The sequence below is a fragment of the Malania oleifera genome, chromosome 5 (genome assembly GCF_029873635.1).
Source record: "Malania oleifera isolate guangnan ecotype guangnan chromosome 5, ASM2987363v1, whole genome shotgun sequence".
Classification (NCBI taxonomy): Eukaryota; Viridiplantae; Streptophyta; class Magnoliopsida; order Santalales; family Ximeniaceae; genus Malania; species Malania oleifera.
Window position 1 is genome coordinate 1,648,155 of NC_080421.1, and position 9,817 is coordinate 1,657,971.

At 31.9% G+C, this 9,817-nt stretch overlaps 1 protein-coding gene across 2 annotated transcripts; it reads right to left on the reverse strand.

Annotated features, from left to right (window-relative positions):
- Positions 1-3,557: 3,557 nt before the first annotated feature.
- On the reverse strand, positions 3,558-9,031 carry LOC131156568 (lysM domain-containing GPI-anchored protein 2). Of its 2 annotated transcripts, XM_058110367.1 has the most exons (4): positions 7,909-9,031; positions 4,917-5,037; positions 4,623-4,822; positions 3,558-3,901 (listed from the first exon to the last, which is right to left on the reverse strand). In XM_058110367.1, exons 1-4 carry the CDS (start codon positions 8,570-8,572, stop codon positions 3,798-3,800), a joined length of 1,089 nt encoding a protein of 362 aa, XP_057966350.1. In that variant the 5' UTR covers positions 8,573-9,031; the 3' UTR covers positions 3,558-3,797. The 2 variants fall into 2 exon arrangements, with proteins under 2 accessions (XP_057966350.1, XP_057966349.1); XM_058110366.1 differs by having other exon boundaries at positions 3,558-4,822; positions 7,909-8,955.
- Positions 9,032-9,817: the final 786 nt, after the last annotated feature.

A 9,817-nucleotide genomic window follows, 5' to 3' on the forward strand; every position in this document is an offset into this window, starting at 1 on the left:
CCACCCCAATTATAAATATTTATAAACAAATGACAATTTTAATTATAAATAAGCCGTGGTCTGTATGACGGCCAAAAATTAGATAAACGAACATAAAAAATTAGAAATAAAAATTAAAATTAGAAAATAGTAATTTATTTTATTAATATTTATAAAATTAAAATTAGAAAATAGTAATTTATTTTAATTTGAAAAAATACACATTTTCATGTTAAATCAAAATATTACAAATAATACACATTTAAAAAGTCATTATAATAAAAAAAATTATCATAATTATTTTACCTAATTGCTCAACTTTCAAACTTTTACTTTACAACAAAAATTTTATTAGACATGACAATTGAAAAATAATAAAAGTATTTTGTCATTAGTTTCATTATTATTTTTTAAAATTTATATATATATTTATTTTAATTATATTTAAATTCATATGATAAATTAATTTTAATTTAAATTTAAAAGCGTATAAAATAAATAATTTAATCTCAAAAATGATTTCTAGATATTAAAATTTATGGCAATAAGTTGTCAAAATAACTAAAAATTATAAAATCTAGTTTTCATTTTTTTGGCAAACAGTTGGAAACTGACAATGAAAATAAAAAACTAACAATAAAAACAAACACGTTTTTATAATGTATTTTTTCATTGAAAAGAAGTAGAAAGAGAAAACAAAAAATAGCAACGATGGCAACATGCCCTTAGCTTTTGGGAGCATGGATTTGAACTTTAAATTCAAATCTAAGTAAATTTAGATAAATTTTAAATAAAATACACTCACCTCCTTTTAGGTTCGACAAAAAAGATTTTTGTCCTGAGCTTTCAAATCTCATTAAGTTTTGTCAAAAAAATACAAATCTCCTTTCAAAAGACTTGTGTTTTTATAAAATACAATGGAAGATTTTTGTCTTTTTTTAAAATCTCAAGGGAGGTCTCCGGAATTCATAAAACCAGAGAGAGAGAGAGGCCCTTGAAATTTTTTAAATCTCTAGTGAGATTAATGCTTTTTGTTAAACTACATAAAAGGTTAGTATTTTTTGCCCTAAATATTAATACAATTTTATATTAAATTTTATCTAAATCTACATAAATTCAAATTCAAAACCTTCCTTTAAGATAGGATTAATACATTTTAATTAAAAAAATCATATCCTAACCTTTATTGCATTTCTTTTACTTTAAATAACTTAAAAGTTAAAAGCCAAAAAATCAAATTTCCAACAATCTGGTCTATATTTGTTAGTTTTTATTAATTTCCCATGAGCAATAGTTTTTTTTTTTCTAATTCCTTTAAATGGTTATTCTAGTTTTAACCCCGTGCATTATTTCAATTGTGTTTTATGTGTCCTTTAAACTAATCATGTCTCTGATATCTTAGTCTCATTTAAATCTTGTATGACTAGCATGAATGATTCTTAGTAGCCTTAGATTAAATACTTAGTCATTTAATTGTTCACCTAATATCATTTTAGTTCCTTACACTTTAATTAAATTTTTAAATTTAGACCCAATATTTTTTTATGATTATCCACGTTGTTAAATCACATCTTTCTTCTATAATTTACATTGAATTTGCTATGAGTGACGTGCTAAAATGAAAATTGGTAGTGTTGATTGTTTCGGTTAAATAGTTTCCATCTGTTGGCTCATGAATCTAGGTATTTTTGCGTGCCTCTATTATGTTTGACAAATCTTTGATTTTTTTTAGGAAATTACCATCCAACCCTAAACAAGAAGTGAAATTTTGGTTTGCGTTACAAATTTTTAAGTGAATAAGATATTGGAGTATGCATAAGAACATGTTTAAGTGGAAAAGAATTTTTATTTGCAACATTAAAATTTTTAAAGAATTACAAAAAAAAAATGATCTTATTTTTAAAATTTTCAATATTTGCATAAAGAAAAAAAAAATGAAGAAACATCATTTTGTAATTTTTGAAACAGTATAAATGAATAATACAATTGTAAATCAATTAATAAATTAGCATTAGTGGTTTCTTCACACTTTTAGCGCTTTCATGATTTAGTTACCTCGGTTTTGAAATTATAGTTCCACCCTATCAACTTTTTCGGGATTGAATAACTCCGCCCATTTTCAACTATGTTGAGTTAGATGCCTATTACTCGGAATGGAAGCAAGTAGGTCTACTTGTAAGCTACTCAAACTCGGTTTGCTCTATAACTCAGCTCCACTTGATTTTTCTCAAGTTTGGGTCGAGTTCGAACTACTCAAATATCAATATCTTAATGAATCAAGTTCAAACTCTGTAATGCTACTAGTAAGCTGAATGGGGCTTTTTAATTTTTATTATTTAATATTACATATATATATATATATATATATTATACATATATTTTAACATCAATTTATAATTGAATCAAGTTTAATCAAGTCGAGCTTGAGTTTCAAGAACTTGCAACTGAGTCGAAGCTGAATTTAATAATTTTGAAATCGATCGAGTTCAAATCAAATTTCGAGCTTTACGTTTTCAAGTCAAAACAAATTCAAATTCAAGTATCCCGTTGTGTTGACTCAATTCGACTCGGATACGCCAATTGTAATTTTTTCTCACATCTACTTTGTATTTTTTTTTTTTCAATTTAATTAAATTATCAGCACATTTAGTCATGCATTTTTGTGTTAATTTTTGTGGCTATCATGCTTTAACCTCACATTGGTCCAACCTAATACTTATTTTCAGATGTTTCCAAAGTAATTAAAAAGCTTTCCTCTGTGTAGTTGGTCCCATGAATTCATTCGTTCTCAATGCATGAGCTCAATTCCTTTGATTTGAGATTCCACCAAGAATGATGATTGATTTTGGGAAAATAATTTCTCTGATGCCTTCAAAATAAAATTTTTGGATTATAGCAAAAGTTGCCCCACTTGATGAAATATGTTGTTTTAGAATCAATTCCGAACCGTCCACTAGAGATTGTAACAAGTACAAAAGACATTACTTTAGGTTTAGGTAATATTTAAAAAGCTACTCTAATAATATTAGAGGTAGAATTATTCCAAGCATTTTAGTTAGAACAATCTTTACAACCAGATGGCTACCGGTGCTCCAAAAATGTCGAATCTATAATCATGAACAACTCTGATTATTATTTTTTTTAAAAAAAATTAGAACTCGTTTGATGTTTTTTTAATTTGTTATTAGTTTTTAGCAAGTTCGGCAAAAATGGAAAATTATATTTTGTTATTTTCATTTGCTATAACAACATGTTGCTACATTATTTTAATATATATAATTCACTTTCATGAATTAAACTTTTTAGGCATAGCATATAATAAAAACTAAATAGAATGATCATGTGAAAAAAAAATTAAATATATTAGTTCTATTTTAAATTCACATGATCATTCTATTTAGTTTTTAATACAAGTCATTCAAAAAAATCGCCAAGAATATTCTTGGAGCATCAAAAAAGTGACTTGAAAATATAATAATTAAGTGTCCTTGTTATAATATTTTATAAATCTTATTATTTTGCATGTTCATTAATTTTGATAATTTGTCAATTGTTGTTTGCTTCAAGGACAAAAATGATTAAATGAACATCTATTTAATTAAGTACTAAAACTTTTGCCCGTAACTACTGAAAGTTGCAAAGCACACGAATCGCACATGTTGGAACTCGTACTGATTAATTTCAGTTCCGACCAATTTTTTACCAAATAAGAATCATCAAGAAGATGCTTGGCATTCCAATTATTTGTTTCTCATACAAAAAAGAGGGGAAAAAACGACAACGAAGAAGAAGAAGAAGAATACAATAGTACAAACATCTTACTTAACAAAAAGAAAAAACAAGAGGAAGTGAATGCAGATGAGAAGGATGTTCAAACTTGATCCTTGGGAAAAGATCTTCACAGCATGATTAGCAGGAGTATCTGTTCCCCAACCCCAAAAGGAGAAAAGAAAAAGAAAATGTGAGACCTCAAGATTCTTATAAATGCATAATTTAAATGAACTTGTATTGGATCAAAGTCATGACAAACAGGCAAAACATATGAGCATTCAAAAACTTTTAACTACGCCCCTATTGCAACTGTAAAAAAAAAAAATCCCTTTAAGCATATGCAAGTCATGGTGTTTTGGCAGCATCTGTTCTATTGTTTCAGCAAAATAGAAATATGAAATCTGTCTCTCACATTTCTCCTTAAAAGACGAGAAACAATGCTTAATAAGTGAACTTGCCAAAGTGGGATTAAGATTTCCTATGTTCCCAATGCGTGTTATTTGTGTAGAAGTGTTGTTCTTGGGTATTGGGGACGCTTGGTCGTGGGGTGTTCGGGATGTATAGCTCGTTTTCATAATGAAGTTCTTTATGTTGTGTTCCGGAACATGAAGTTTGATCCAAATCTGAGGCTCAAACTCCAGGCACCCAAAGGCAGCTTTAGTTACCAAAAAATGGGGATTTTGGGAACTTCGGTGTGAGTTGGTATCAAACAGCACACAGCTGGGCATGCACCAAGGGATATACAAAAAGAACAAATGCATTCAAAATTTCAGCTAGTGCAAGCATAAAGCACTCAATATGCAGAAACAGGTAGAGGTAAAACCAAACATACCAAACAAAAAAATAGATGAGAGTTGCATATTTGAACTTACTGGCAGGGCAACTGGACTCGGAGACGAGCTTTGAGAGGATGGTTTTGGTATTGTAACCAGCATAGGCACACATTGTTTGATCACAGTCGCTCCCTGATGAGGTGTTCCCGAGAAACAAATTCCCTTGGCATTGCGTGGTTGGGCAAGTTGACCAGGTTGAATTGATTGATGGTTTTAGTCCCGAAGACTCACATTGTAATCTGAAGAAAATAAAGACACAAAATCAGATTATTGCTAAGTTGCAAATGTCGAAAGAAGAGACTTGATATAACAAGCGATTTGGTGATACTTTACGTCCGGTTATTTGCAGCATCACACTTGCACATTACACAATTGTTAGCAGTGAACGTGTAAGTGCCATTGGAGACAAGTAAAGGGTAGTCCAATGAATCGTTGCTTACCGCAGATGTACAAGCTGTGGATGAACACTTCAACATCAGTTACAAAGAAAATGAACACATAATTTGCTGGAGACAGATGAAAACACCAAACTAGAAATATTTTTCAGGGACACATAAATTTACAAAGTCCATGACCCCAAAAGAAGACATCCAAGGAAAAGAGCCAGATGATCAGCAATTCAAACCTCATATTTCTTATATTAATAACTTTTTTAAAATCTGTGACCAGCAATTCAAACCTCATAATTTCTCAGGGTTAATTTATTTCCTAATTCCCACTACAGGTCATGGGGGCTACCGCTGGGCCGTAGAAGGGATGGGGGTGATACAAGAACTTTTGGCAAGTATCAATTATTATTGTGGAGTAAATTGGTCTTTTTTGAGATGGAATTAAGCTGGCAAAATTTTTACAATTAGAAGAGGACTTCTTGTTGGCAACAGTAGTGAAACAGAGCACCAAGCCACCTCAGCAGATCTGGTAAAAGGAAATTCACAGTTATCAGTTTTCCTTCTATTTTCTGGATGTTGAACCATATATATAGGGAAGCAAATTAAGTAGCAGACCAACAAATTAAAGTGAGTTTACTCTATTCAAGGAAGCAGGATATGGTTTAATTCAACTACTTCAAAAGTTCAGTTATCGTGTGGAAGTTTCTTGAGTTTGTAGTTCATTTTCTTTCCTATCTAAAAAAATGTTTGCCTTAACTTTCTTCAAGTGCAAGGATTAGCCTCCTATACAAAGCATATTCCACCAATAGAATAGGCTTTTAAAATCTTACCATGCAAAAACTTAAATGAGGATTGAGTTATGACTCATATTCAGAGTGGTACGGTACAGTATGTTTGAGTTAGGGCATAATGTAATCGTATTATCATATGAAAGTATTTTTGGGTTTTCATATGGGCTATATATCTACATATTGTAGCTGAGGATTGAAACTCTTAAGTCAGTTTTCGTTTGATAATAAAAATTGCACAGACTCTATGGAAGTAAGCACATTGCCGAACCACATAAATTCATGTTCTTCTTTTCTCTATTAATTTTCTCTATTTTTCATATTTGCCCTGCATGTGTGTACGCGCGCGCATAACCCTAGGGCATGATTTCACAACAAGGATGAATTGAGATTAATCACCAATTATTCTCCTTATGTTAAAGAGAATTTGAAACATGTCCAAGCATCTAAGCAGAAACACCAGTCCTAGGTGTCAAAACCATGTTGCAAGATCCATCCAAATTGAACAAGAAGATTTGAGCAAGTGGGTTATGAGCATGCCCCTCTAGAAGCATTGCCTTTAGGGGGAAAAAACTTGTTAAGGGAATATCACCAACAATACTAAATTTATCCAACACTTTCCCAATAAACTTAATTACCCGTATGACAAAAAGTGCGGAAAACCTTATTGGCCGTTCAGAATTCCTGGGAATGTGAGTCAAGAATCTTAAGAGCCCATTTGGAACTAGAAAAAATTTTAACAACCCGTTCAAAACAGTAGGAAGGATTTCACTTTTTTATGTTTAATTGTTAAAAAAAAAGTAAGAAATAAAATAAAAAAACTACAGCAAATTAATGAATAAAATTTTAATCTTACACATTCATAACATTTGATTTTTCTTAATTTATGATCATATTAGAATTATTTTTTGTATTTAATGATATTTGATATAAAGAAAAAAATAGTAGAAAATGAATTTCCCTCTTTTTTTTCTTTTTTTCTTTTCCCATGAACAAAATTCTTGCTCTAATGTTTGGTTCCTTGGGTATCCAATGTGCCCACATACAACGAGAAAATATAAAATCCTATATTACCATAGGAATGACATCTTATCCAGAACATGGGATTCCTTGAACCAAACACTAGTTAGGTTTTTTGTTTTTTTATAAATCAACATATTTAGTCTAATCTGTATTTAGAATGAAGACAATGTGGGCCTTGTGGGGCCCAAGAAGGCCAATGAAATTTCTGGAGTAGCTTGTACCCACTATTCACTCGCGGCCCGTGGCGGCCGGCCGACACTGGGCCTGTGGGGGTGCCTCCACACTTTCCCATTTGTTTTTCATTTTTTCAAATAAATATAGCGAAACAATCCAAAAAAAAAAGTTTAAAAAAATTTAGGGTTATTATAAATTTTTTATATTTTAAAAAAAATTAAAAACCAAATTTTATTTGATTATTTAGAAATTCATGGCAACCTATTGTCGGTAATAATTAAATTTTAATTTTTTAAAATTAGATTATTTATTTTATAAATAATTTTCAATCAGAATGAAAAAAAAAAAAAAGAGAATTCAACATATCATTAAATTAAGTAGAAATATTTTTAAAATTCTAAATGATTAAAAATAATAGCTGTTTAAAATATTTTTTACTATTTTGCACTATTGTTCTTATTACAATGTTTTTAAAATTTTATTATTATTTTCATATTTCTATTGTTTTTTAATTGTTATTTGATTTAAGGGTAAAAAAAATAGTAGTTGTGCAATTAAAATTTGAACTTATTTCAATTTTAGAAATATAAATCATTCTTTATTAGAGTAACTTGTCAAAATTAAAATTTGCAAATTTGGCTAATTTTTTTTTTTTTTTATTGAGCGGATTAGATATATTTAATCATACATTTTATATTTATACATTCAAATTTGGAGTCCAACATTTTTAAGTTTCAATGTCCAACTTCATGATTTTAAAATGCTTGTAATTTCCCAACAAAAAGAAAAATGCTTTCTAGTTTCAATTTCACGGTGTGGGCAAAGCATTTTTTGTTTGGTGAAAAGCAAAAACAGAAACAAAAAATTCGAACCCAAAAAACAAAGATTCAAAATCTCAAACCAACTAAAAAGGAAATGGAGAAGAAAAGAAAATGGGGTTAAGTGTAAGACCTTCAAGAGGAACATCAAGAACTTCGCCAGCCTTGAGGCTCTTGGGATCATCGATTCCATTCAGCTGCAAAATCGTCTGCTGGTCCGCCCCGTACTTCGTCGCGATTTCCGACACGGAGGACCCCACCTCCACCACGTGCCCGTAATGCACCGCCGCCGACCCGTTCACACTGTCGCAGCTGCACGGCATCGGAATCCACAGAAGCTGCCCCACGTCGATTTTGTTGAAGTCCGTTATGTTGTTCGCGGCGGCGATCTCCTGGTACGTCACGACGCCGCCGAACACCTCCGCTGCGATGTGGTAGAGCCCGTCGTCCTTCTGCACCGTGTACATCGGGAGGTGATTGGAGCGTCCGGTGCCGTTGGCGCAGACGCACCGGAACGGGATCCGGATCGTCTGGTTCGCGACCACCGTATAGTTCCGTGCGGTCGAGACGGAGAGGCCGTTCACGCCCAGGATGTTGCGGAGATTCTTGACGCCGAAGAGGGTCTTGATGTGCTCGAGAGTGGTGGTGTTCGGGGAGACGTAGTCGATCAGGGACCAGCACGTGCCGGCGGAGCTGCACTTGAACGTCGCGGCGTCCGCGGCGACGATGGCGGAGATGACAATTAGAGTGAGCAGCAGCTGAGAAGTAGCACCGCCGCGGCCGGCGCCGCAGCCCATTCTGCCCTGTTTACTGCGGTTGAACTAAAATGCGCGGGGAGAGGGGGGGTTTTAGGGATAAGGAGTGAGCGACTGTTTGGGAGCAAGGATATGGTTGTCCTAGAGGAGGAAATTTGCAGAATTGCAGAATTGGGAAGAAGGAAGGAGATAAGGATTAAGGAGTTTGACTAGGTTGGGAGACTTTGAAGCCTGAAGGGTGAGGTCCATTGGCTTGAATGAAGGGGTCTGTTTGGACTTTGGAACTCTAAATTCTAAAATACCGTGTTTGGGGGGTGGGAAAATTGCCGTGTGTAATTGGACAGACAAGAAAGGGAAAAGGAAAATATAAATGCTTTATAAAACTGGATGGACCAGTTCACATGTGAATGGATTGAAGGAGTCATGCTTCATATTATTTTTCTATTAGAGTAGTAGGGTCTCTCTTTCCCGCGTTAATGAAAAGTCTAACTTTGCTAAAAAGCCTGCTACATGGTTCATCAAATCATTTAATGAGTTCACTCATGATTGATTCGTGAATAGAATGAAAATTTAAAAAGTAAAACATAAATTTAGCACACGATCGTGAGTCAAGGGTGAATGCTTACTCTTCAAAATATTTGTTTATCATGGTTAATCCTAATTTTTCAAATATTTTTATTTTCTTCCAAAACAAATAAAATTATGTTTAGAGAGGTGTGAGATTTGAATTTATATTAAATTTAGATCAAATGTAATATCAGATTTATCTAAATCCAAGTTCAAAGTTTAAAATTTATACGGTCAGATACAGCATTAAATTAAATTCAAAGTGTGTCTTTGAATTTGAGAAAAATCCAAATTTAAATATACAATACCAAATGTGTATGCTCTCAATTATTTTAACAATCGGTTTAGCTTTTCACAATTTTTTTACCATTCTCTTTTCCATTAGGATAAACAAAACAAATACGTTCAAATGTCAATCACCATATATACAAATAGAATTGAATTTGAATTTAAGAGCATAAATTTCGAGCTTCAAATTTAAATTTGAATAAATTTTGATAAATTTCAATATAATTTTATATTACATTTAATAAAAATTTAATACAAATTCAAGTTTAAACTATCTCCAAACATAGAGTTTATAAAAACAAACAAATAAACTTACTTTCTAATCAAGAAGACAACAAAACCTACAAAAAATATATTGGAGCTCACAGATTCCATAACATAATTTTCTTACAATAAGAAAGAGGATACCTAGAAAGCTTACCCATAGATTTT

What these genes read in the sequence shown, in the direction of transcription:
- LOC131156568 (XM_058110366.1), bottom strand. Translation starts at nt 8,572, where the DNA reads ATGGGCTGCGGCGCCGGCCGCGGCGGTGCTACTTCTCAGCTGCTGCTC. An exon ending in TCTTGATGTTCCTCTTGAAG is followed by an intron (nt 5,038 to 7,908) that starts GTCTTACACTTA and finishes GTTCATCCACAG; the next exon opens with CTTGTACATCTGCGGTAAGC. An exon ending in GATGCTGCAAATAACCGGAC is followed by an intron (nt 4,823 to 4,916) that starts GTAAAGTATCAC and finishes TATTTTCTTCAG; the next exon opens with ATTACAATGTGAGTCTTCGG.